Raw genomic sequence first — 27,440 nt, 5'->3', positions numbered from 1 at the left:
GAAGACACTCTGTTCGAGGCCCCTCCGATTGCATCAGGACCAGCTGATCCTCCCGGGGACCTCCCAGCGCTGTGCTGCCGTGTCCCTCAGAACCACGCAAAAGGTGAGAATGGGCCCCGTGGGCTGCACGCTCTTGGCCGTCGGAGGTTGACTGTGGCCACGTCCCACTGACTCTGTGTATGTCTGTTGGTCACTCATGACACTACACCTAAGACCCTCTGTGGTCTGGGTTTACTGTGGGACTGAAGGCAAGTCACTTAAACAGAGAAGAACTCGTGTCCTTTAGTCTCCTTTCCAAAAGGGACCACCCCGTCTTCGCTGCCTCGTGGGCTGGTGTGGGAACGATCTGGAGAGCGCATTTTAGAACAGAGCCTAAATGGTGTCTGGTCCCAGGCACATTCCCCTCATCCCCACCGCTGGGCACCAGGACGTGAGCACTGGGGTGGGTGGCGAGAAGGGCCCCACTTCTCTCTGCCTCCCTGACTTGACTCCGCTTGGTGAGCATCTCAAACCAGCCTGGGGGTGGAGGGGAGTCAGGCCAGTGGGCCCCTAGGGAGACAGAAGGAGGCATTGGGTTTCTAGCTGAGGACCCTTATGTGAAAGGCTGGCTCTGACCCCTGGGCATGAGGCCAGGAAGCCCCCAAAATAAGCCCACGTAAATGCCTTGTTCCTCACGTCTCCACACCTGTTGCCCAGGGGACAGAGACCCCCAGGCCCAAAATAGGTGCAGCTGCTGCGATGCTAATCCCGCGCCGCGCTGAGGCTGCGCCGTATTTGGAAATGTTTGTGCCGCTAGACTTGGGACCTCAGAGCAGGAGGCCTCTCTCCCTTTTCCTGGTCTGGCTTTCTTGGAGACTTTTGTCTGCCCTTTTCCTGTTCCTGGGCACGTAGTAGGCAGCTGGTAAATGACAGGTGAATGGGTCAGTGTGTGAGACCGCAGACCTGAGACGGGTAGCGGCAAAGCGTGGGGCGATGCCGGCTCCACACCGGGTGCGGTCTTCACACGGCAGCACCTCGCCCCCCTGGGCCTCCTCAGGGGTACTTGACTCTCTCTCCAGGCTTCTGAGCCAGTATGAGCTACAGATAGCTGTGCCCACACCCGTCGTTTCAGGAAGCCAAGAAATTCAAGTGTATGGTTAGGATTGCTGACAGATTGGTAAAGACTGGCTTCTGGGTTATTATTGTGTCTTTATTAGTGACAGGAGAAGCAGAAAATCAGAAGAACTGGTTTTCCCCAGGCACACAGAGTCCCCCACCTCTTTTCCCTTCTTACTAGGAATTCAGTTCAGCGCATGCATTGAGCACCTGCTGTGTACAGAACACTGTACTCACTGCTAAAGGGATTGACTTTCTTTTGGTCTCTGATTATAAAAGCATGTCGCCCGCTCACCTTCCTCAGTCTCCCATACCTCTGTGTTTTGTTTTGATTTGTTTTCCATCATCATTATTTGAATACTTATATTTCCTTGACTGTCCTTGCGGTTCAAGGTTCCATCTCATTTACTTGTGTATCTCTGGGTCACTGAGAAACCCTCTGCTGATGTCAGTGGTCCATTTTCTTTATCTGAGATGCTCCTTCTCTCCACAAGCTGGTGTCAGGTTCTGACGAAGGTGGCCTAAGGGTGACTCTCATCTGCTCCCTGGACCTCCTCAGGGCTCCTCAGGACCACCTCTAAGTTGATAGAACATGGAGGAGACCGCCGAACGCCCAGGCTTCTTGCCGCTCACCGCCATGGAAAGCATGAAACATCTCAGCTAAAAATAATCGGTGCCCTCCTGGGCCCCAGCTGCTGCAGCTGTGGGCACAAGGGCCTCCGGAATGTCTCGGCCTTGCTCAGTGTAACCGGATCACGGCTCAGCCCCAGCAAGCAGCCTCGGAACCTCTCAGCCTCAGATGTTTTTAGCAGTGGATTACTGGGAGGGGTGGAAATAGGCCTCTGTGTTCTGGGCAGCTTCCTCAGCCCACATTCCCAGGCACACTTTGCTTTATTAAAGCTCTCAGCTGTCGCGGGGACCAGGTGTGAAGAAAGGGAAGGCTGCCCTCCCCAGCAGGAGGAGGCTGCAGGTTGCAGCCATTTGCCCCTGTGGGGACACGTTGCTCCTATTAGAAGCTGAATCCCTTGCGTGTTGTTAAGAAGGGAGCCCTCTGCAAGTCGTAAATCAAGATCTCATCACTTCCAAGTAAAGGAGTCCTAGCCCGCGTCTCTTTAGAGTTGACGGATATGTTTTTTAAATCCTGTGTTGAGCACATATTTTTCGTATAATTAAAAAATTATAAAAGTAATAAAAAATAGAAATCTACTGCCCAGAGATTCGAGGCTCAGTAAAGAATCTGGGAAGAGTTTTCTGGATAGTGTAAGAATTACAGGGGAAAAAATAAATTCTATGTCCAACTACCAGGAAAAATATAATAGAAGAGAAAAGTGAGTCTATTTAGAATAATGAAAAGTAACTTGAACTGGCCCTTAATCTGGAGGTAGTGGGATTCCACCCAGAGAACTTTTCTGGAAGGGGGCACCTTCACCCTTTTTTGCCATCCTGTTTTGGGATTCTTGTGCAAAAGGACCAGGAGATATTGCAAATGAGCTAAGTCACCCAAGTTCCTACTGAACTTGGCCTGTCTGAGGGGAGGCTCTCTGAAGACGGGGTGGGCTGGGTTGGTGGTCAAGAGAAGGGCTATAGTGGAGGCCGGGAGGAAGTTAACGGAAATAGTCAAAAGGAAAAACATGTACACTGTGAGTTTATCCATCCAGTTGTGATGGACCTCACCCCTGAGCCCACCTCCTCAAGCTGTTATATTTCTTGCATCTGTTTCCCAGCTGCTCAGGTAGGCGGCACTTTGTAGTGTAAAGGAGTCTTGGGATCTACAGAGAATCCCAGCTCTGCCATCTTGACCTCGAGCAAGCTACTCTGTGGTTCCGTTTCTTCATCTGTAAAGCAGGGACGGGGCGATAGTCCTGTCTCGCCATCACTGAGTCAATATGCGGTGCTGAGAGCCCAGGGAAGGAGTTCAGGGACAGGGCCCGAGTGCACCCTCCTCCTCTCCATTCCCGGATGCACCTGCTCCCACGTGGGGCACGGTAGGGCCTTATTTGGAATGAGATTCGTGCTTTTCTTCCTCTCCAAAGTAACAGGGCTTATATTTTCTGTAGTCATGGGCATCCTTTGCTTCGCAGAATAAATGAACACTGGCACAGTCGTTCACAATATTGACTCACAGAAAAATGAATTTTTCCATTTTATCCTTCACAAAATCAGAGCCTAAAAGAGATGGTTATGGATCGCTTCCAGAACCCACCTCCTCATCTTCTCCTTCATGGGAAATATTGCACTTTGCCAGTGTGTGGACGTGTCAGGTCCTACAGTCTCAGAGGTTTTCAAGTTTGTAGCCCAGTTCTGCATAAAATGCATCAAGGACCTCTTTTTTTCAATCCTTTGTCTGAAATTCTATGAAACAAGTTCACTGCAAAGGTGGCCATTCCTGCTTACCTGCCTTCTTTTTTTCTTTCTTTCTTCCTTTCTTATCTGTATTTTTTTTAATATTTATTTATTTGGTTGCGCCAGGTCTTAGTTGCAGCAGGCAGGCTCCTTAGTTGTGGGAAGCGGGTTCCTTAGTTGCAGGCAGCACCATCTCGTTAGTTGCAGCACTTGGGCTCATTAGTTGTGGCAGGTGGGCTCCTTAGTTGTGGCATGCATGTGGGATCTAGTTCCCTGAGCAGGGATTGAACCCCGGGCCCCCGCACTGGGAGCTCGGAGTCTTAACCATTGCACCACCAGGGAAGTCCCTCTTATCTGTATTTTATTATGTATTTTTTAAAGATAAGGACTATTTTAGAAAACATAATCACAATATTACCTTGAAAATGAACAATAATCCCATATCATCATCGAATATCCAGTCAGTATTTGAATTTTACCAGATGGGATATACATGTGTGTATCCTAACAAGGTCCAGGCAGAGCAATTGGTGAGTCGGTCTAAGTCTCCTTTAATCTATAGTCCCCCTTCCATTTCTTTAATGTATTTTTCCTTGCAGTTTATTTATTGAAAAAACTAGATGTTGTGTTCAGTTAAGTTCCTCGTATCCTGGAGTTTATTGGCTGTATCTTGGGTCTGTTTCTGCTTTTCCTGTAAGTTGGTGGACACATTTAGGGTCTTGATCAGACCCCTGTTAGATTGCTGGCAGGAATTCTTCCTGGGCGGTGGTGTATATACTTCTGTCAGGAGGCGTTTCATGTCCAGTTGTCTTATTTTTGTGACGCTAGTAGCCATAATTCATCAGGAGTTCATAATTCATATTACAGTGGTGACATGCCAGGTCTTTCATTCATTCTTCATCCACCAGTTTGAATACCTCTGTAATGAGGAGCTTCATTTTCTTTTTCTATCCCCCACTTTCCCCAGAAGGCAGCTTATAGCTGTCCTTGTACAGACTGAGAGGCTCTGAGCACCTGCAGCCCTTTGGGCCCAGCCTCAGGCCAGGGTCGGGATCAGGCTTGTTCTCATTCCTGTGATTTCCTCTCAGTAACAGCCACCACCAGGAGGACACGCCACTTTCTAGTCACATTGTTGCCAGAAAGCATTGAAAGCACATCAAAGAGGTGTGCTTTGAGGTAAAATTATGTGAAATCACTGATAGGCCAAATCTGACATCCACAGTGGCCTTCTTTCTGTAGAATGACAAATCCCAGGAGGCGCTGAACTCCCCTGGGCCTTTAACTCCTCCTGAGTCAAGCTGGGTCATCTAATCACCTAGAATCAGATAAAGAAGGGAACTTGACAACTATTTCTGATAACAACGAACAAATGATTCTATGTTTGAAGATGCTGTTTCCAGGTCTTCCAGGTAGTTTTCTGACTTCCTGCTGTATTTTCCCTTATGCTAAAGACAGTTTTACCCTGGATAAGGGGTGAGATTTTCTTTTGCGTGGCTTTGAAACAGTGCAGACTGAGCCAAGAGCTCAGTGGTAGACTTTTTTTTTTTTAATTTTTAAATTTTTTTAACGTCTTTATTGGAGTATAATTGCTTTACAATGGTGTGTTAGTTTCTGCTGTATAACAAAGCGAATCAGTTATACATATATCCCCATATCCCCTCCGTCTTGCGTCTCCCTCCCACCCTCCCTATCCCACCCCTCTAGGTGGTCACAAAGCACCGAGCTGATCTCCCCGTGCTATGCGGCTGCTTCCCACTAGCTATCTGTCTTACATGTGGTAGTGTATATATGTCCATGCCACTCTCTCACTTCGTCCCAGCTTACCCTTCCCCCTCCCCATATCCTCAAGTCCATTCTCTACGTCTGTATCTTTATTCCTGTCCTGCCCTTAGGTTATTCAGAACCGTTTTTTTTTTCTTTTTTTTGCAGTACGCGGGCCTCTCACTGTTGTGGCCTCTCCCGTTGAGAAGCACAGGCTCCGGACGCGCAGGCTCAGCGGCCATGCTCACGGGCCCAGCCGCTCCACGGCATGTGGGATCTTCCCGGACCGGGGCACGAACCCACATCTCCTGCATCGGCAGGCGGACTCTCAACCACTGCGCCACCAGGTAAGCCCGAGTTTTTTTTTTTAATACTGAGCTGCATGAGCTGCTTGTATATTTTGGAGATCAATCCTTTGTCAGTTGCTTCGTTTGCAAATACTTTCTGCCATTCTGAGGGTTGTCTTTTCATCTTGCTTATGGTTTCCTTTGTTGTGCAAAAGCTTTTAAGTCTCATTAGGTCCCATTTATTTTTGTTTTTATTTCCATTTCTCTAGGAGGTGGGTCAAAAAGGATCTTGCTGTGATTTAGGTCATAGAGTGTTCTGCCTATGTTTTCCTCTAAGAGTTTTATAGTGTCTGGCCTTACATTTAGGTCTGTAATCCGTTTATTTTATTATTTGTGTGTATGGTGTTAGGGAGTGTTCTAATCTCACTCTTTTACGTGTAGCTGTCCAGTTCTCCCAGCACCTCAGTGGTAGATTTACCGCGAGTTCTTGGAGGGACCCGACACTCTTTTACTCATTTGTGTATTCCTAGTAGTTAGCACAGCGCTGTGTGGAGCTGCCTGACAAACTTTTGCTAGATTCCAGGGTAGTTCCCTGAGAAGATGGAGGGGGACTCTGGCCTCTGCCTTAAAACCTTATTCAACTTGAGACGGGCTTTCCTGAACCAAACCTTCGTGGTTCCACCGTGTCATAGTGGAGATGACGCTTGGACAATCTCCCCTTCCTCCCACCACAGCAGTGGTTAACCTAGGAGTACTTTTTATTTCTGCTCTAATCTCAAATTTAAACCAAACACAGTCTCTCCCTGTCCCCACATACATGCACCTGAAAATAGGCCAAATGACTTTATCAAGCCATCTGCATACCGAGATTTCAACATTGGGCACAAATACCACCAATGAACCATTTCCACACCGGGAAGAGAAAACAAATACAACGACACAGCCCAAAATTGAAAACAAAGCAAAATTTATTGCATGTGTAAAGCAATCACATGGAAATTAAGTATAAGGGTCAGGAACCATGAAAATACATATTTCGCATATTTTCTGTCCTGTTCCAGCATAGGATCACTCACTCTTCACTCTCATGGACCACCATCTGGGGAGAAAGTGGGCATTTTGAGTTCTGTCAGATGGCAGAGCCGCATTTCCGGCCACGCCCCCTCCCAGCAAGCATCTGGGGTTGCTTGCTTGTCTGTCTCAGCGGGACACGGGGTATTCCTTGGATCGCAGGCGGATACACAAGTGCAGCCGCGGCGCGGCGGCAGTCACCCCACAGCCTGAGAGCCTGGTCCTCAGAACAGCCCAGGGATCTAGGAACCTACACCTACAGTGGGCGCAGAGACGGCGGCCGGCCGGCAGAGGGCGCCCGAGCCCACGCAGGAACCGCTCGCCGCTTTTCAGGACGGTGTTCTACTGGGATTCATAGACCTGGGTTTAGCCGGGCTCTACGCAGCTACGTAGCTTTAAGCAAATCCTTTCCCTTCCTGAGCCGGAGACTAACCAGTTCTAAAGTCGAAGGTTCTCCAGGGTCCCGTCCATCACGGCGGGTTCCTCCCCGGGAGCCACACCTCCCGCCGCATCGCCCTCCCCACCCAGTGCCGCGGGACCACCTACCCGGCTGGAGGTGAAGTCTCTGGTCTTCGCGCGCAGCTTATTGACTTGAGATTCGGCGATATCGGCCCGTTCTTCAGCCTCCTCCAGCTCATGCTGAGCCTTCCGGAACTTGGTGAGATGAGCGTTGGCCTGTTCATCCTAAAAGCAAAGAGCCGGGGCGGAGGGGGGGCCGTGTACGATCAGCGAGCGCTTCTTGGGGGCTCACAGGGAGAAACAGGCCAGGCGCCGCGCTGGGGTCCCGCTGACTTACAGCCTCCTCGGCCTGCCTCTTGTAGGACTTGACCTTCACTTGAAGTTTGTCCACCAGATCCTGTAATCTCACCACGTTCTTCCTGTCCTCTTCGCACTGAAAGAGAGAACATGGGACAGTACTTAGCCAGGGGCCGGCAGGGATGCAAGAGGTCCCCGTTCTCTGGGGCTAAAGGATTTCTCCCTGTTTTCTGGAGAGAGGACCCCGGTGGGTGGGGGGGGGTGTTTGCACTTCACAGAGGAAATGACCGGGGGGTTTCTTTCCACTTGCCTGGTAAGTTAACTCCTTGACCCGCCGCTCATACTTCCTCAGGCCCTTGACAGACTCAGTGTTCTTCTTCTGCTCCCCTTCAAGCTCAAACTCCAGCTCTCGGATCTGGGGGAACGTGTGTAAATTAGTCGGGCTGGAGCACGAACGGGAGAGGCCGGAAAGCTCTGCGTAGGCCGGCGTCTGCCCCGCAAGTACCCGCGCCTCCAGCTTCTGGATCTGCTTCTTCCCGCCCTTCAGGGCCAGCTGCTCAGCCTCGTCCAGGCGGTGCTGCAGGTCCTTCACCGTCTGCTCCAAGTTCTTCTTCATCCGCTCCAGGTGCGCGCTGGTGTCCTGCTCCTTCTTCAGCTCCTCCGCCATCATGGCCGCCTGAAAAGCACATCATCCCACTCAGATGCAGACCAAGGTCAAGTGCTTGGAGCTGTCGAAATCTGGGTACCCGGAGGACCAGGGCCATGCTGATGACAAAGGACAACAGGTAACGGGATGACTGAGCCCACCGTCCACCATGGAATCTGAGAAGAGCTGCACCAGGCATGTAGCATAAGCTAAGAAGTGAAACCTTCAGGGGCTGGATGGGAAATAGTTTCTTCCCTTTCTTAAACTGGCCTCCTTGGGACCTCCCCAGCTCCAAGGAGATTCCTTCTTTCCTTATCACAATTATCACCAACCCGTGACTTAGAGAATTCTGAGTTCATAACCTAGCATCACGGGCGTGGGGTAATGAGGCTAAGGGAAGGCCTCTAGGGAGCTGGGGGTGCCTGAGCAAGCAGGGAGGAATCGTCACAAGGTTGTGCCCTCCATCGAGCAGCAGGGGGCGCTGTGGGGGCCACGAGCCCAGAACCAAGGCCTCTGAAGCAGGAAGGCTGGGTGCCGGTGGGAGGGAAGCCAGCTTCCTGGGAGGTGACGCTTGGTGGGATCCTGACATCTGAGGGCCTCCTTTTTATATCTGGAATCAGTCATACGCTGAAGGAAAGAGGAGCATACCTCCCCAAGGGCATAAGAAAGGAAGATAATCCCTTCCGGTCTTTTTTATCCACGCTCCCTTATTTCTCACGTCCACCATTTAAACGTGTGGGAGGAGACGCACTGAGTTCCCGGGGAGGTGGGGAGCGCTTCTGGAGCAGAACTCACACCACATGTGCCCTGGGAAGGCCCCACCTTGTCTAATGGGTTGGAGAGGAAGGGGGCTTAGATGAAACGCAATCCTGGCAGCCATGCAGGGCAGGGAGGAGCCTCACGTCCGTGATGGCCTTCTTTGCTTTCTCTTCAGCGCCCCTCGCGTCCCTGCTGGCATCCTCCACCTCGCTTTGGAGCTGCAGGAGGTCTGTCTCCAGCTTCTTCTTGGTGTGGATGAGACTGGTGTTCTGGGGCGGGAGGAGTGGAGTTAGCCAGGCGTTCCCCAAGCGCAGGGGCCCCGCCCCGCCTCCCCTCTCCCACCTGGGTGTGCAGGAGCTGGACGCGCTCGCTGGTGTCCAGGAGCTCCTGCTCCGCCGTCTTCCTGCTCCTCTCCGTCTGCTCCAGGGTGGCCCGCAGCTCCTCGATCTCGGCCTGCAGCAGGTTGGCTCTGCGCTCCACGATCGCCAGCTGCTCCTTCAGGTCCTCTTGGCCCCGGAGAGCATCATCCAGGTGGAGCTGGGTATCCTGGCCAGACAGTAACAGAAACGTCCGGCTGAAGTTGAGGCCTGAGGACCGTGAGCCCAGCCAATGGCTGTGCGTGTCTGAGGATGGGAGAGGCTTCCCACCGGGGATCTCGCAAACCTTCAGCTGCCCCTGGACGCTCCGCAGGTGTTTGAGGGTCTCTGCGGCCTGGCGGTTGGCGTGGCTCAGCTGGATCTCAATTTCGTTCAGGTCCCCCTCCATCTTCTTCTTGATCCTGATGGCCTCGTTCCGGCTCCGCACCTCGGCGTCCAGGGCGCTCTGCATCGTCTCTACTGCTCTCTGGTAGTTCCTCTTCAGCTGCTCGATCTCTTCGTCTTTCTCGGCCACCTTTCTATCGATTTCTGATTTCACTTGGGAGAGTTCCAGCTGGATTCGGAGGATCTTGGCCTCTTCATGCTCAAGAGCGGCCTTTGAAGAACAAGAACAAGACAGAAATAGTACCAGTGATGGGAGAGAGCCTGCTACACTACTCTTTGGGGCAAAAAAATTCCAATAGAGTGTTCATAATTCTAACTCTGCAATATTCAAAACTATCTTTTAAAAAAAAATCCCTAACTTACCTTCAGTGCAGAAATAAAATGTTTCATTGCACTTTGTTTTTATTATACTATCAAACAATAACATTTAAATCATCACATTTCTTAGGTGCTTAAGGCCCTTTATAGATATTTTAAATTCATCTAAGATTTTTGTAAAATCTCATTTTTAGACCTATTTTAACGTAATGATTTTCTCCAGTAAGTTCAAGATAATTCACAGGTATTCACAGGTATTAGTCCATGCAATTTGATAGGAAAGGAGCCGGCATTAGGACTGTGACTTTACAGACCCAGATCAGGGCCAGCTGGCCTCCCAGGCTGGAGCCCCACCATCATGGCATCTGTTCCAGGCCAATGCCTTGCCGGCGTTCTGCTCACCTCTGCTTCCTCAAGAGCCAGCTGGATATCAGCCTTTTCCAGCTCGATCTGCTTTCTTGATTTCTCCAGTTCATGGATGGTTTTACCATTTTCAGCAATTTGTTCTGTGAGATCTGCTATCTCCTCTGCAAAGAAAGAGGTTTGGTTGCCTTGGAACGTTCTCTGTGCAGTTTTCCAGGCAGAGTAAGCACCAACTGAATGCTTTTAACTAGTTTATCATAGTTCTAAGGATGCTGTTTCCTAGAGATAAGATACTGTATATAGAGAGACTCAGAAACAACCCCTCGGATCTGAACGCTTCCTGTGTGTGCAGTAACGGACTCTCGTGTAGGGGTTTGGGTCCTGCAGTCACGGCCCTCCAGCCCCACGCTCTGGCAATAGCATGAAGCAGGATTTCAGACAAATTGCTTACGCTCTAAATTCTTATTTTCCCGTTTCACAGTTTCAAGTTGATCTAAGGCTTCTTCATAGGCATTTTTCAGTTTGAAGAGCTCAGTACTCAGGGAGCGGGATTCCTTCAGAGACGCCTCCAGCTCTGCCTGGCTCTCCTCACACTTGGTTTTCCATTCGGCGAGCACCTGCAGCACCAGGGAGGAAGACGGCACCTCTGTTGACGAGCGCCTCTCCTCTAGCTTCTATCTAAGTACGCCTGTGAGAGTGGGCACTCTGGGGGCTGGGGCCATCTCTGCCATGTCGCTTGCCTAGCCCCTTGTTCCTGACTGTTGGCTAACCAAGATTTCGTTGCATAAATTGACTCAAGATCAGTCACTGGTCAGTAACAACTGCCCTCTGAAAAGCAAGTGGATCCTTTGAGAAGGAATTAGCTGGGCCGAACTGCCCTTTTCCCAATATGAAAATGGCCCTGCACTTCTAAATATTTCATTAAAACTTTGTTTCAAATCAACCTTACCCGTCACACTGCAGGGGAAGCTGCCACAAAGCCTCGCAGCAGGACCCGAGTTGGATTCCCACATCAGCCCCCCAGACAGACCAGCCGTGTGGGGGTACAAAAACGCTCGGGACTGGACAACATTGGAGGCGGTGGCTTGTTTCCACTGACAGTGTTTGAAAGGGACCTGCCCCCGCATCCCACTCCCATTCTGTTTCAGGGGCTCGCCCGAGATCACACTGCTACTGGTAGTCAGGTACCACCAGGTACCCCTGTGTCACGGCGCTCAGCTGGCAGGGAGCTCACCCCGCACCTTGTCAAAGTTCCTCTGCTTCTTGTCCAGAGCAGCAGCCAGGGAGTTGGCTCTGTCCACATCGCCCATCAGGTCCTCCACCTCTGCTTGCAGCCTCTGCCTGGTCTTCTCCAGGGAAGCGCACTTAGCGTTCACCGCCTCAACCTGCTCCTCGGAATCCTGAAGGCGCTGAGCAAGCTTTTTCCTTGAAGAATGTGAAAGAGAAGCGGATGCCTTAAGTTTCAATCCTCCTGAACATCACTATTCATCAAGTTGGAATCACTAATTTATGTGATTCAAATGCCGATTTCCTTTCATAAGCCCAGGAGAACTTCCTGTCTGCTAAAAATCAGTGATCAATAGCCTGCCTTTTCTCTAGCCAAGGTCAAAGTCGTTTCTCTCAATGAAATGTGCTAACACCAGGTCCCTCTACTGGCACAGAACTGCCTTAAAAGACATAGAAGATGGGGAAACATCATAACAAATTCCCTCCCAGGTAGTTCTAAAGTCGATGCCTTCTGTCACTTGATCATCTAGGAGCTCTATTTCTTCTGAAAACAAATAGAGTTGTGTACTTGGCCTCCTCCAGCTCCTCCGTGCGCTGGATGGCGTCCGTCTCGTATTTGGTCCTCCACTGGGCCACCTCGCTGTTGGCCTTGGACAGCGCCCTCTGCATCTCGGCCTTGGCTTCCTGCTCCTCCTCATACTGTTCCCGCAGCAGGTCACAGTCGTGGCGGGAGGACTGCAGGGCGTGGGCCAGGGCATTCTTGGCCTGCAAAAGTCAGGACAGAGGAGAGGCCCCAGCGGATGACTATTTTAGTGCTGTGTGCATGACGCAATCCAAGCCTGCTCCCGCTGTCATCACCTATGAGTAAAGCTGCCTTTTGTTTCTGCAGGCTGGTGACGCACCTTGCTCTCTTCCTCTAACTGCCTCTTGAGCTCTTCTACTTGCTGGGTAAACGCTTGCTTGCTTCTGGAAAGTTGTGATACTATGCTCTCCTTTTCTTCCAGTTGACGACTCAGCTCACCTGTGTCCAGAAGGAAAATGTTTTCACTCACTCACCAGGTTTCTACTGTATGTAAGGCACTGTGCTGAGATCTGGGGAGAAAGTAAATTACAAGGTGTGGTCCTTTCTTGGGGGCGAAGGGATGTGTCCATGAAGAGGAAACTGAAAGCACACCCTGGTAAGATACTGTTGAAAACTTCCAGAAGCGTGGAGTAACTTCTGTCAATAAAACTTAAGAGTAATTGTAAACCAAAACCTCACCACCTAAACACTCCCATCAGCCCTTTCAGTGGCTGGTGCTTCCAGCTGTTTGCTGATTTGTCACTGGGGGAAATACTGCATCTCTTAGCTGCGTTCCTTAGGACTTCTAGCTTCGGTAGTTTAAAGCTGGATTTTTGGGTGGCTATGGTGGTTCTGGTTTGTATGCTTATGTAGAGGCAAGAGAAAAAGAAGGTGGGGGAGAGGTCTTCGGACTCCAGGGGTGAACTCCCAAGATCATGGTAGAAGTGGCCCCTGAACTTCTTTTTGTCACTGTCTTGGTCGAGCTGCTACAAAGGACTGGTTCACCTGTGACGATGGGCTGGAGGACCAGCGCTGGGGGAGCCACGTTTTCTAGGTGAAAGTCCCGGGTAATGTTCCCCTGTATTTTTATCACACACCTAGAGCCTATACACATTGGCCGTGTTTCTTTCTGTACTGTTTAAAACGCTCCATTGCAGACAACGAATCTGCATTACTGTGCAGCGAGAAGTAGAAACGCCATGGGACTTGGTTCCTGGCCCCACTTCCGCCCTCCAGGTTTTTTTTTGAGGCAGGGCTGCATTAATTTTGAAAGTGCTCGAAGCGGGTGGTGTTTTGAGTCCTCCTCACTCCAGTCCATGTCTCTCTCCTGCTCACTGAACTTTCAGTGCTCTCGTCCTTTGGGACATTCTAAATGGCGCTTTCGTGGGTTATTCTGATTGCCTCTCTCCTGAAAATCTGCTTCCCTAGAAATCCTCCCCCAAACCAACCCTGCCTTTCGTTCTGACCAGTTGCCCTCGGTGGGTGTCCAGGAGGCACCGCCCCCGCCACTTCCCGTCGCTCACCGGCCTCCGTCTGCAGACGTGACTTCTGTGCGGTCAGTTCGCTCAGGCTCCTCTGAATTTCCTCGTTCTTGCCCCTGGCCTCGCTTAACTGATCCTCCAGAGTGCGGCAGATTTTTTCCAGATGCGCCTGCAGGGTTGAGAAGGGGGAGGAAGCTGAGGTAGTGCTCAGGTGGGAAGGACGCAGGGTCCCCCTCACCTGAGGATGAGGCGCCCCCCACCCCGCACCTTGGACTTGGACACGCTCTCCACGTTGCTGCCGAGGTCGTCGAGCTCCAGCTTGAGCTCGCTCTTCTCCTTCTCCAGCTTCTGCTTGACCCTCTGCAGGTTGTCAATCTGCTCCCCCAGCTCGGCCACACCGTCCGCGTGCTTCTTCCTCAGCGCGGCCGCCGTGGCCTCGTGCTGCAGGGTGGCCTCCTCCAGGTCCCGGCGCAGCTTCAGGAACTCGGCCTCCCGCTTCTTGTTGAGCTCTATCTGGGTGGATGTGACGCCGCCCGCCTCCTCCAGCCGCTCGCTGATCTCCTCCAGCTCCCGGGAGAGGTCCGAGCGCTGCTTCTCTGCTTTGGCGCGGGAGGCCCGCTCCGCCTCGATCTCCTCCTCCAGCTCCTCGGTGCGGGCCTGTGAGGACAGGCCGCCCCACGACACTCCTGACTTCCGGCGTCAACACCAGGCTAGTTTCCCCTCCCATTAGACAAACCAGCTCTCAGACTGATCCCGGAACGATACCAATGCTGCGAATTTCCTCTGACGTGAGTTTTTCCTGCCTCAACACAGGCATTACCCCTGCAGCAGCCACCCAGGATATAGTCCATTCCAACTGCATGTGGACTTGAAATACTTCAATTATGTGCTTTGTCGATAATTACGGAAAAACTGTTCATCACTACTGCGTCAGCCTAGCAGAAAGGAGACCCACGGTCCTGCCCGCTTTGCTCTAATGACGTGCAATAGACACCCCCCACCCACTGTACGTGACCACGTGTGAAAGAAGAGTCCCAAACGCCTCCTACCTGTAGCTCTTTGATTTTCTTCTGAAACTGCAGGCCCAGAGTCTGCTCATCTTCCACTTTGCTTTGCAGTTGACTGTACTCGAAATCCTTCCTGTGAAGGGAAATGCAGAACGTGTGAAGACCAAATACCCGGGAACTGGAAATCTGAATGGTGGTTTCGGGGCGCACTTCTTGAGCCTTTCATCCAGCTGTTGCTTGTCATTCTCCAGATCCAATATGGACTCGTGGGCAAGCTTCAAGTCTCCCTCAAGCTTCCTTTTGTTCCTTTCCAGGTCTACACGAAGCTTCTTTTCTTGTTCTAGGGAGCTTTCCAGCTGCAAAAGGCACCATTTCCTTTTGAGAACAAACGCTCTGCACCAGAGGGTCCTCAGGGGCTCTTCCCACCCTGAGGCCCAGGCCTCCCAAATAGCATCCTTTACTCACATCATCCACCTGCTGTTCCAGTTTACTCTTGATTTTGCTCAAGGAATTGACTTTGTCTTCTTCAGCTTGGAGGTCATCCAGGGTCTGCTGGTGGGCCTCTTGGAGGGCTTTCTTCTCCCTGGTTAACTTTGCAATGGTTTCATCCAAACCAGCGAGTTCCTCAGTAAGGTTTTTAACCTAAGAAGAAGCCACAGGCAATTATAAGAAGAGACCAAGTCAGGTTTGCATTGACCACATCAAGCTGGGAGGGCCCACAAAGAGTGTACCACCTTGTTCTCTGTGGCATGTTTCTCCTTCTCAACCTTGGCCAGTGTCAGCTCAAGGTCATCTATGTCTTTCTTCAGTTCCAAACATTCGTCCTCCAGTTTTCTCTTCTTGGCCGTCAGCTCAGCATTGAGCTCTTCCTCATCCTCAGCTCTCTCAGTCACCTCCTTGATCTTTGCCTCCAGCTGGAACTTGGCTTTGATCAGTTGATCACATCTTTCCTCTGCATCCAACAAGTTTTCACTTTCCTTAAAAGAAGAAAAAAGAATCATGATTTCCTTTAATGGTTAAAAGATAAGATTTGTGACATTCCAGTATTTTGTTATATATGAAGACCTTTATGAAGCATCGCAACTAAAAAGCAAAACTCCCACCAAAAATCGTTTTCTTAAATAATCAAGTCTAGAAGGAAAGTTTTAAAAAAATTCCTAAACACCTACAGCTTGTACTTGGAGCTGCAGGTCATTCTTCTCTTGTACTAGAGTCACCAATTTTTCCTCCAGTTCCTTCCTTTTTGCCTCTGACTTGGCGAGTTCATCTTTAGTTTTCTGGAACTCTTCCTTCATGGTGGCCATCTCCTTCTCCGTCTCGGCACTCTTCAGCAGGGGCTTGATCTTGAAGAAGAGTTTCATCCAGGGCCAGTGCTTGACGTTCATGAAGGCTCGGATGTTGTACTGGATGCAGAAGATGGACTCCCTAAAAACAAAACATCAGTTTTTTTCTAAGAGAGACTCCCCACTTCTCCCGAAGAGCTCAGGTCTGAGCACAGACCCCGCGCGACCTTCTCTGCACCATCTTCTGGAATTCCACGCGCATGAGGAACCCTCTGCACACGGCTTGCGTCCGGGTGATGAGCTTGGCCAGGCGGTCATCCCGCATTTCCTCCAGGGTTCCCAGCAAGCCAGCCTTGAAGAACACCTTGAGGGGAGAAGGATGACTTAAGTCAGTTTTCTGGAGAAGTCTAACGGGGACCACACGCCAACATCTGTCAGAGCTGACGCAGTACCTTGGTGTGTCCAAACTTGTACTGAGTGTGGTCAATGTCGATGGATGCCAGCAGCTTTTCACACGCCTTCTTGCTGTCGATGAACTGCCCCTCAGGGATGGCGCTGGCATTCAGCACTCGGTATCTGCCGTTGTGGACACAGAAACATCGTAGACTATTAGCAAAGACATGAACTTTGGAAACCAGTTCAGGCCTCTCTTCCAAGAGGCAAGAAGGCCAAGGTCCAGAGAGGGAAGGAAGCTTGCTCTTGGTCACAGGCCAGATAGTGGCCTAGAATCTAGGCTTACTGACTCTTAGGCCAGGTGTTTTTCTGACGTGTTGTATATCAGATAAGCTCCTGAGAGAATGTGGGAGAAAACTGTATGTATACCTTGGCCAAGTGGTAGGTTAATCATTCTACATGGAGACCATAGCTGTTCTTTTGAAACGGGTCTTTTCATACCAGTATTTCTCCCTCTCAAGTTCCAGCATTTACACATCTTCTCAAGAAGCAAATAGAACATTTTTTATCACACACCTTTGTTTAAAATCCCCATAGAGAATCCTGTTTGGGAAGCCCTTCCTGCAGATACGGATGCCCTCCAGGACACCGTTACAGCGCAGCTGGTGCAGGACAAGGCTGTGCTCCATGGCCCCTGAGAAGAGAAGCAACAAACGTCAGCTTCACACAGAACCTCCTAAAACCAGAGTGCCACCTTCAGAGCCAGCGGGTGTCTTACCTGGGGTTTTGGTTTCGTTGGGAATTATACAGCGCACAAAGTGAGGGTGGGTTGTTCTTAAATTTGACATCAGCTTGTTCAGGTTTTCCTAAAAGGAAAAGATTAAATTTGATAGTGAGCCTACTATAGGCTTTTACAGACACAGAGATACATTGTAACAAAAAAGTAAGATATGTATTTTAAATTTATCATAAATTCTAAGGAATAAAGATATTATTTAACTCTTTCTTTTAATAATCCTTTGGCTAGAAGTGTAGGCAAATAACTGATATAACGGACTTTTGCTTCGCAATGAACCACCAGAGACTAACCAAGTACAAAATGCCCTCTGAAGTCAACTGAAGAGAAGTATCCAGCTCCACTGGGCACCTGACATGCACTGCCTGTGTCCTTCAGGCAGGTCGGAAAGTTTGTACTGAGGACTCGCCTCGCAGGCCAGCCAGCACCCGCGGCTGATGCCGTTTAGAGTGGTGGTTCAGTTCTGGTCCTGCATTTAGCAGACCTCATCTGTATATCACCACACTGCCACTCACCCTCCCTAGTGACAGTAGCCAGGTTAAGACCACGTCACTGTTCTTGAGTGAATCAAGTTTAGCATCTCTGTGTTGCTCATTTTGAGATGACTTAAACTAATTACAAGCAAATGAATTTGTATCTTTCTTACCCTGAAAAGGGCAGAGACGGTTTGGAAGGAAGAGCCCTTTTTCTTGGCAACTTTCTTCTTTCCGCTGTCAGCTGAAAGAAAGAAAAGACGCATGTGCTGTCAGCAGACCTGCAGAGCTGTTCCAGTCCCGTGGGCTGAGTGGAGTGAAAAAGTGCGGGTCCGAGGCACCCCGCGGAGTCTGTTACCGTCTGCCGTGGCGAAGGTGGCGTAGAGGTGTGCCAGGAGCCTGTTGGAGGACTTCTGATACAGGCCAACCACCGTCTCGTTCAGGGGGTCCTTGTTCTTCTCCAGCCAGCCCGAGACGCTGTAGTCCACGGTGCCCGCGTAGTGGATCAGCGAGAAGTGGGCCTCGGCCCTGCCCTTGACCACCTTGGGCTTCTGGAAGTTGCTGGACTTGCCCAGGTGCTGGTCATACAGCTTGTTCTTGAAGGAGGTGTCTGTGGCCTTGGGGAACATGCACTCCTCTTCCAGGATGGAGAAGATGCCCATCGGCTGGACCAAGGCAGAGTGCATACGGGGCGGGTATGAGCTGCAGTGTCAAGCAGCAGGTCGGCGAGGGGTGGCTGCTGAGTGCACACAGCAGGTACCTTCTCGATGAGCTCAATGCAGGCGGCCAGGTCCATCCCGAAGTCGATAAACTCCCACTCGATGCCCTCCTTCTTGTACTCCTCCTGCTCCAGCACGAACATGTGGTGGTTGAAGAACTGCTGCAGCTTCTCGTTGGTGAAGTTGATGCACAGCTGCTCCAGGCTGTTGTACTAACACCAAAACATAACGTTCACATGAAAAGTTAGACTTCTTTCAAAGCCAAAGACCCATCAGCCTTCCTCCTCATGGTCTCGGGCTCTCGCCAGCTCATTTATGCTTTCAGGTCTGGGCACATTCTTGGGCTCAGCAGAGATCACATGTCCTTGGAGTCTTCTCTGATTTCCAGCTGGAGGATGCTTCTCCTGAGTACACGGTCTGGGCCTCTCCTGGGCGCTGGCCACGGTCTGCCTTATCTGTAGTCGGTCTTCTGTGTGCCTTACACACTTCTCGTTGTCCTCTACAAACTACAAGCTCATCTTTTTTTCACCTGCAAGTCTTATACCTGGCAGACATCAAATATATGCTTTGATGAATGGCTATATGCTTCTAACCCAGAGCCAGTGGGATATTTATGTAAAATATCGCATGGTTGGCTTATTGTCAGCTTCTTCTCTGTTTCTGGCTCTCCCTATTGTCAGTAATTGCATTTGATTTTTTTTCTTTTATCCATTTGAGGATGTCTTTAAAATTCCACTTGGCACAAGCCTTCCTCCCTCTTAAAATAATACAAACCCTTCCACGTTCCCTTCTACCTGATCCACCCTCCGTCTCGTTCTCCTCCAAGATGTGATGCTGGATGACGTGTGGGCTGCCTTGACATCTTGCCTATAGGATCATGAAACCCAGCCCCCAACACAAAGCCAAACGAGTATAACACAAACCTCAAAGATCTCAAAGCCCGCGATGTCCAGGACGCCAATGAAGTGCTGTCTTGGCAGTTTGGTGTCCAGCTGCTGGTTGATGCGGGTGACCATCCACAGGAACAGCTTCTCGTAGACGGATTTGGAGAGGGCGTTCACGGCATGGTGCACCTGTGCGGAGGGGCCAGCCGGTGAGTCTGGAGGCAGCGGCTGTCGGGTGCTGCGTCCTTTCCCAGCCTGCAGCAGCCACTTACCTGGTCCACAGTCTGGCCCTTGGTAACATACTCATTCCCAACTTTCACTCTGGGGAAGCACAAAGCTTTCAGGAGGTCCGAAGAGTTCAGGCCCATCAGATAGGCTGTCTTGTCAGCCACTGGCAGGAAAAGAAGGCTGATTACAAGGGAAACCCCTGATGCTTGGCAAAGCGGAAGAACCACTCTGAAAGTCATCCGGATGTTTCCACGCTCGGCTCAGCCCATTTTCATGTGTTTACATTCCGTGTCTCTCAACTGCTTACCTATGGCCAGTGGGAGCTGAGTCACTCAGAGAATATGATAGATTTTATGAAAAGGCGGCACTGGGTTCCAGAAAACCCTGGTCACTCCTTACTGTTTCTGAAGCAGGACCATTCTAGTGATTCAGCAGACAGGGCAGTAACCGTGCCTGTAGGCATCTGAGCCCCGAAGAGGTTCGCCTCTCTAGGCAGAAGAATGAGTAAGAGCTTTCAAAAGAGGCCCCGAGGGGCTTCCCTGGTGGCGCAGTGGTTGGGAGTCCGCCTGCCGATGCAGGGGACATGGGTTCGTGCCCCGGTCTGGGAGGATCCCACATGCCGCGGAGCAGCTGGGCCCGTGAGCCATGGCCACTGAGCCTGCGCGTCCGGAGCCTATGCTCCGCAACGGGAGAGGCCACAGCGGTGAGAGGCCCGCGTACCGCAAAAAAAAAAAAAAAGCCCCGAGCGACCTCAGCTGGACGCCCCCTGGCCCTCGCGCGGTGACGCGGTACCTTCAGTGCCATCTGGCTCTGCCTGCTCCTCCCGCTGCTTCTGCTTGAACTTCATGTTCCCGTAGTGCATCACGGCGCCTGTCAGCTTGTAGAGTCCACATTTCTCCTCTGGGGTGAAGCCCAGGATGTCAATGGCGCTCTGGCAGGACAGCATGTCAGCCGGTTGACCCCAGAGATGGAGGAGCAGCCCCGCGCCCACCCCTCCCCCCGTCCGCTTACATCCGTAGCCAGCAGCTCCTCCGCATCGTCAATGCTGCCCACCAGGATCTCACCCTGGCTGATGAACGGGTAGTCATAAGGGTTGGTTGTAATAAGCAGCAGCTCTGCAACGATGACCATTTAGATGAGGTCACATGGATGCAAAGAAAACATCCATTAGGGGCTTTCAGCTTCTGTGTCCTCAGCTGAGACTTTTGCTGCTGGGGCCCAGGTTGAGGGTAGAGTTAGAAATCTCTTAAACAGTCTCTCGATACTCAGGCTGTGGCTGAAATATAAAGTCCAGGGAAGACTCTGCAGCCCGCCCAGGCCATGTAGGATAAGAACCACAGAGAGAATAGTTAAATTCTCTTGCTTTGCATGCAAAGGGTGCAGATCCATGTCGGTTGGGAAAGGTTAATCGGGACAACTGGCCGAGTGTGGCCCAGGACAGAGCCACGGGGAGGGAAGCACAGAGCATTTGGTAGCATCACAGTCTTTTCCAAAACCTGTTGGAAAGCTGCAGCCTGTTTCCAGGCTTGGGCCCCGAAGGCTGAGCAAACACAGCCAGGGAGCAAAGGGCACGAGGCCCCTGTTAGGTGCGGGACAAAGGGCCAGGTGGATATCCACCAGCTGGTGGTTCATCTGATTTTGCGTTGGCCTCACAGCCTTTGGTGAAATGTTGGTTTCTGTGCCAGAACACAAGGGGGCGCGAGAGGACCACTAAATGCTTGGTCATTCGGCCAGTTTCTATAAACCAGAGCTGAAGGCAATTGTGCCTCAGTCTTTTACTGTCCATTGGATTGCGTTTTTCAAATTGGCACGTCACTATCAAAACAGCCGCATCCCATTTCTAAAACAAGCTTCCTCTGCTGGCTGCCGAGTCACCTGTGCATACACACAACTCTCTTTGGTCCACTCACCCAAAAGCTGAAATGCCTCAGACCAACCCCTCTGGGGACGTCCTCACCTATGAGCTCGGGCTTCTTGTTGGAAAGAATCTGGTAGAAGATATGGTAGCTCCTCTCAGCCTTCAGCTGGAAGGTTACTCTCGATTTTTCCAGCAGATCTAGAAACACAAACACAGGACTGTTTTCCAAACTGCTCCCATGATGTCCCGAGACATCATCTGATCCCAGGGATCTACTTACACGTTTCAATATCTGCAGAGGCCAGCTTGCCCGTGGTACCAAAATGGATTCGGATGAACTTGCCCTGTGGAGGAAGGGAGACCAGGTGTACTGTGACTCCAGGTGTTCCTGCCCGTCTCCTGGGGAATGTGAACGGGAACCTTATTCCCCGGTAATTTGAAATGAAGCATGTCCTCCTCTCCCTCTCCTCTTTCCGGCTGGCTGTGTCTCCTTTCTCCATCCTCTTGTTCCACACTGCCTCCAAACGCCACTCCCCCACCCTCCCACCCCCAAGACGGTCAACAAAGTAAGAGGGATTCTGTTCAAGATGCAAATCACACCATATCACTTCCCTCTAAAGGATCCCTCAGTAGCTTCCTGAATGAAACCCAAACCCCTTCTCCTGGCCTACAGACTCCGAGGCTCCAGGTCCCTCCCTACCACCCCTCCCCACCTCCCCACATGGTGCCTGCCTCGCTGCAGCCCCTCAGGCCCGCTGAGGTCCCTTGACCCCGCCAGTCCCCTGTCCTCATCCTGTGGATCTTGGGGTTCACAGGCCAGCCCCCCGACCAAGAGGGCTTCCGTGCCAGCCCTGTCTAAAGGAGACCCGGCTCACAGTTACGCTACCACACGCCCTGTTTACTGCACTGTCTACCAAGGAATCCTTGTCCCAGACTGTCCTGTTGATCTGTTTCCTTCTTGCGCGGTCCACCCCCAGGACTGCAGCCTCCTGGAAGCAGGGCCCTCGCCTACTTGCGGGCCTCAGCGGAGATCCCAGCTTGAGCCGGTGCAGACTCACAAAGCGGGACGAGTTGTCGTTCCTCACGGTCTTGGCATTCCCGAAGGCCTCCAGCAGCGGGTTGGCGCTGATGATCTGGTCTTCCAGAGTCCCCTGGAGCAGGGAGTCGGGGCATGAAGAGCCGCACACGACAGTGAGCTCCGCGGCGCCTGCTGCCTTTGCTCCTGCAGCCCCACTCGCCAGACCCGCCCTGCCCTGCTTTCTAGCCTGGGGCCCAGCCAAACCATCAGCACGCCTCAGGCTTCCCATTGTTAGATTTGGCTCAAGCTGGGTGTCTTGACCTAAACCTCCTCATTTAACCCTTCAGCTCCTTGATTCTCCAGGTAGCTAGGTCATCGGTGTTCATTTCATACTGTTATAATATATTCGTTTTGAAAGGCAAGTAGACACTACAGTTCTCTCCAATTGGTATGTGCGATTCTGGTGTATGTGAGCTGCTCCCAAACTGACTTTTCTTAGTGGAGCCTTAGAGGCTTGTTTTCTAGGCAGTCACAGGATCTGGTCCTGTAACATCAACCACACGCTGGGTCGTCTAGGAGAACTGGATGTCCTACGAGACTTTAAATCCTGGCCTGCTCTCCCTTCCTTGCGGAGGTGGGGTGTCACCTCCCCGTGCGCCCTCGTTCTGAAGTTAAGACAAAGGTCGGCAGTGGAAGCAGAGCTTCTCCTCTCCATACCCTCATTTTGGAGTCCTTCTTCTTGGCGAGGTCTCCAGTCGCTGCAATTGTTGCAAAGTACTGGATGACCCTTTTGGTGTTCACGGTCTTTCCTGCCCCGGATTCTCCGCTATTCAGAGCAGTCGAAAGAGAGAGAGACAGAGAAACAAGTCCCGTGAGTGTAAATTGGCCCCCTAAGATGTCACCCGAGCCACAGCAGACACGCACCTCCCAACAAATGTGAGACCACTCGGAGAGGCAGGGGCCCCGGGGGAGAACGGCACGGCTGAGCAGGCTGGATGGGGAGCTCCAGCTTCCTGAGGCCTCACAGGCCTTCCTGCCCGTCTCTCCCCAACGCCCAGCCCCACATCTTTGCATCACAGACTTCGTTCTCGGTACTTTCTCCTTAACAAGACAGAGCAAGTGGCATCTTCCCCTTCTGCATTGGGGACAAAGGGCCACAGCTATGAAAACACTCTACACCTTGGATACTTACGTGATTAGAATAGACTGGTTTTCACGATCTGCCAAAGGGAAAAATAAAATAGAGTTGATAGCAATATAAAAAGAGCTTCCTCAACCTGAATGTCCACTGACAGAGGAATGGGTAAAGAAGGTGTGTTTGTGTGTGTGTGTGTACACACATACACACTGGAATACTACTCAGCCATAAAAAAGAATGAAGTAATGTAATTTGCAGCACCATGGATGGACCTAGAGATTATCATACTAAGTGAGAAGTAAGTCAGAGAAAGACAAATGCCATATGGTGTCACCTATGTGTGATTATGTGATACAAATGAACTTATGTACAAAACAGAAACAGACTCACATGGTAGAAAACAAACCTATGGTTACCAAAGGGGAAAGGGGGTGGGGGAGGGATAAATTAAGAGTTTGGGATTAGCAGATGCAAACGACTGTATATAAAATAAACAAGGTCCTACTGTATAGCACAGGGAGCTATATTCAGTATCCTATAATAAATCATAGTGGAAAAGAATCTGAAAAGTATATATATATATAACTGAATCACTTTGCTGTACACCAGAAACTAACACAACACTGTAAATCAACTATAGTCCAAGAAAAAATTTTTAATAAAAATAAAAAGAGCTTCCCAGTTTTCCGCCATGTCTCCAGCAGTCAGAGTTCACTGCACAGTTCCCTTTCCCACTAATATCCTGTTTAGTCCTAGGTGGGAGCTTGAAGAGACTCCTCTTTGAGAATGAGGCTCAGAGGTGTTAAGCCCCCGCTTAGACCCAGCCACGGGCTTCTCACTGTATTAGGCTGAACCATATGAAATTGTCAGTCTTTGTTTTGGGCCCACAGAAATATCAGTTTTGTATGAGGTAACCCATGCTTGCACTAAATCCAAACTTCTCACCAGGGCCTGCAAGGCCCTAAAATATGTGGCCTCTTTCGTCTTTTTTAAGCACCTCTACCCTCCTGTCCTTTGTGTGGAGGCTGCACACTGGACGGGACGGGTGCAGGATCGCATGGCAGCTTCCCTGAGCCCTCCCCCCCGCTTCCAGGCTTCCTCCTTGGAGACCTACCCGTGAGCATGAACTGATAGGCATTGTCAGAGATGGAGAAGATGTGGGGCGGGGCCTCCTGGCGCTTTTTGCCCCGGTAGCCCTCCACCACCTCGGGGTTGTACACCGGCAGCCACTTGTAAGGGTTGACGGTGACACAGAAGAGGCCCGAGTAGGTCTGGGGGAGCATAAAAAATATATATGTATGTATACATGGGTGTGTGCCTGTACACATAAAACCCTCTTTTTGTTATTTCACTTTTCTTTACAAGAAACTTGTAAAGGAGGCAAGATACGACTTCTCTTTATAGATGAGGCAGCTGAGACTCAAGAGGGTTGTAACCGACCTCCCGCCACTGGTGGGTGCCGGCGCGAGGACCCCAGCCTCGGACCCACCTCGCCTGCCCACCCCCTCCTTCCAGCTGCTCTCCTCCCGCCCCGTTCATCTCTCACCTTCTCATCTTGCACCACTCCTGCCGCCCTTTCTCCTTTTCGTTCCCCCTCTTCTGGTGAGCCGCTCAGCCAGCACTAGTCCTCCTAGAGCCCGTCCCCCCACAAGCAGCCCAGCCCCGCCCCGCCCCACCACCCCGTCAGAGGTCCCGGGAACCCAGCAAACGCGGGCACTGACGTAGATCATCCAGGAGGTGTAGCGGTCCTTGAGGTTGTACAGCACGGCCGGTTCATTCAGGTGCGTTAGCATGGCCACGTCCTCGATCCGGTCGAACTTGGGTGGGTTCATCGCGTACACGTCCTCTGGCTTCACCACCAGGGTCTGAAAGGGAAGGGGTACAGTGCACACCTGGGCTTCTCTGTGCGTTTTGCCCCTGCAGCTGTCTGTCTCCCAGGCCCAGGTCACAAGAAGCAGGCGCTGGAGAAAACACCCATTTGACGGGGAGGGAGACGGGGCTGGGGGCGGCTTGCAGTGGTGGTGACGGAATGGGATTTGTTTCTGTTACGTGGGCTTTTGTTTTTTTCCATCTCCGATGGGCCTGAGGTGAGGGAGGATGACAGAAATGAGAAGAGGGTCTCTGTGGGTGGACGCGGGGATGATGCAGGCGCGGTGCCAGCGGGAACCTCTCAGCTCCGTGATGCCGGCTGGGCCGAAACCCAGCTCCAGCAGCTCATGGGTTTCTGCTGTCTACTCAGGGAACACGGCAGGTCCGCTGGTGTTCCTGACGCAGGCACCGAAGAGGAGGCTGGTGGCCTTGGGTCACCAGGCCGGTGCCCAGAGTGAGCCGGCATTCTGAGCTATCTGAAAGCAGCTGCCAAGCCCCCACCCCGCATCTTGCCCGTTCACCCCCTCTGGCCCTTGCTTGTGGAAGAGAACCAGCCCCGCTCTTTCTGGGGCTGGAGTGTTGCAAGCCAGGAGAAGGAACCACGAGGCAGAGCGGTGGTTCCAGGCGCTGGCAGGAGCCTTTGTGCTCCCCTCGAGAGGAGACGCCCCCTGCCCCAGTGCCCAGCGGGGCCGGAGGACTCTGGCATAGTGGGCGGGGAGCTCAGCTTCCTCTCCCCTGCTCCGCCCTCACCTCCTTCCCGTCTGAGACCTCCTTTGAAGATGGTCCTTTTCCCCACCCCGCCTCTGGGCAAGGCGGTGGGAAACCTGCCTTTAAGTAGAGATTCACTTAAACCATCCAGGCCATCAGCCCTCCCTGTGAGGGTCTAGATGTCTTAGATTGTCATTCATCAGGTCTACCTTCTGTGTTTCCCTGTGGCTTCATAAGCCCGTTCTTAACTCCATCATCTGAAATGTACTGAGAGCTGCCCTCTGGAGCTTCAGTGCTTGCAAGCATCACAGGACAATTTCAGTGCCTTTTTCCTTCACATCCAACCCAATGATGCTATTTCCTTTACATTTCTCTTTTGGATACCACCACCCCACCACCGCCCCACCTTTTTTTTTTTTTTTTTTTTTAACTTTTCTTAGAACATTTCCAGATTCTTCTGGTCTAGATTCCAGAGAGTAGTGAAGTCCAGAATTCCTCCCAGCATGCCCACAGTACCTAGGCCAGAATGTAGTGGGCTACACTGCTCATTGCCTCCATGATATGGGAAGGCTGCTATGTCACATCGAGCTTGTGGTCCACTAGGATCCTTTACTCGCTTTCCTTACTTCCTTAGTTAGATGGCTATTGCTAGAAGAATTAGGGGGAAACCTAGGCTACCAAAGGAGAATGTTCTAACAGAGGTCCTCCTACTGTTGGACTCCCAGCTCCACACCCCTGGGATGCACAGGGCCGGTCCCCTCTGACCTAGAGTGACACGAACATTAACAAAAGCACCCAAACATGGATTGTTTTGGCCAGACACAACCAGGTGGTTCTCCCACCGTGCAACCCGAGGCCAGTATTCACTCTGCTTCCTCCGAGGACACCTGGGATGCTAAGGCGTTGATGCCAGTGAGGCATTCCGGTGCCAGAGCCACGTCTGGAGATGGCCGTGTATGGACTGGATGCATAGACTGGGCAGCCATGGGGAGCAGACAGAGGCCTGGCCGGCCTGCAGAGGGTGTGGATGAGGCTTACCCTGTTGTCTTCGGTTTCCACTGTGACCTTCCCATCCTGGGTACTCTTAATTCTCCCCTTGGCATATTCTTCCTTCGAGTCGACCACAAAGCAGTAGGTTTTGGCATCAAAAGGCTGGTTCTGAGCCTCGATCCTCTCCTTTTCTGACTTCCGGAGGAAGGGAGCAGCTATGCCGAACACTTCCATTTCGGTGTCGCTGCTCATGGTGTCGGCTGGAAGGCGAACCCCCCAGGTGAGCTCCAGCCCTGCCCCCGAGGGAGCCCTTCAAGGCGGAGCCCCGGGAGCAAGGCTGCCCTCCATCGACCCCCAGGAAAATCAAATGCACACATATTTATTGAGCAGCTACTCTGTGCAAAGGGCACGGAGCGTATGAAATCCAAGCTCCCCCATGAGCCAGGGCTCGGACGGGCGAAAGGACCCTAGAGGCGGGTGCAGTTCTCCGGACTCACTTTCCTCTTCTGCAAAAACGCAGGTGTTGCTGAGGGAAGATTTTAAAATAAACGCCATTCTTCAAAGACAGTGCGCTCAGTGGCAAATAGCTGAGGAATTTGGGGACCTTTTTGGCTCCCTCCTCACAGGAGGAAACCGGCTTTTGCTT

General features: G+C 51.6%; 1 protein-coding gene across 1 annotated transcript; it reads right to left on the bottom strand.

The window, feature by feature from the left end:
• Positions 1 to 6,558: 6,558 nt before the first annotated feature.
• LOC132478652 (myosin-3) lies at positions 6,559 to 27,046 on the bottom strand. The gene is made up of 39 exons (XM_060081964.1): positions 26,843 to 27,046; positions 24,949 to 25,092; positions 24,342 to 24,498; positions 23,282 to 23,309; positions 22,807 to 22,915; positions 22,130 to 22,222; positions 21,352 to 21,415; positions 21,171 to 21,269; positions 20,225 to 20,328; positions 20,006 to 20,144; positions 19,258 to 19,376; positions 19,025 to 19,174; positions 18,143 to 18,313; positions 17,741 to 18,047; positions 17,556 to 17,626; positions 16,892 to 16,979; positions 16,690 to 16,807; positions 16,173 to 16,296; positions 15,948 to 16,084; positions 15,607 to 15,862; positions 15,172 to 15,414; positions 14,903 to 15,079; positions 14,648 to 14,793; positions 14,480 to 14,570; positions 13,698 to 14,087; positions 13,473 to 13,599; positions 12,290 to 12,408; positions 11,956 to 12,152; positions 11,402 to 11,585; positions 10,612 to 10,777; positions 10,200 to 10,324; positions 9,382 to 9,690; positions 9,061 to 9,264; positions 8,862 to 8,987; positions 7,819 to 7,989; positions 7,624 to 7,728; positions 7,354 to 7,449; positions 7,104 to 7,241; positions 6,559 to 6,585 (listed from the first exon to the last, which is right to left on the bottom strand). Exons 1-39 carry the CDS (start codon positions 27,044 to 27,046, stop codon positions 6,559 to 6,561), a joined length of 5,823 nt encoding a protein of 1,940 aa, XP_059937947.1.
• Between the last annotated feature and the right edge of the window lie 394 nt (positions 27,047 to 27,440).

This window comes from Mesoplodon densirostris, chromosome 18 (genome assembly GCF_025265405.1).
Source record: "Mesoplodon densirostris isolate mMesDen1 chromosome 18, mMesDen1 primary haplotype, whole genome shotgun sequence".
NCBI classification, from domain to species: Eukaryota; Metazoa; Chordata; class Mammalia; order Artiodactyla; family Ziphiidae; genus Mesoplodon; species Mesoplodon densirostris.
The sequence above is the reverse complement of the archived record's forward strand: the minus strand, read 5'-3'. Positions and strand labels throughout refer to the sequence as shown.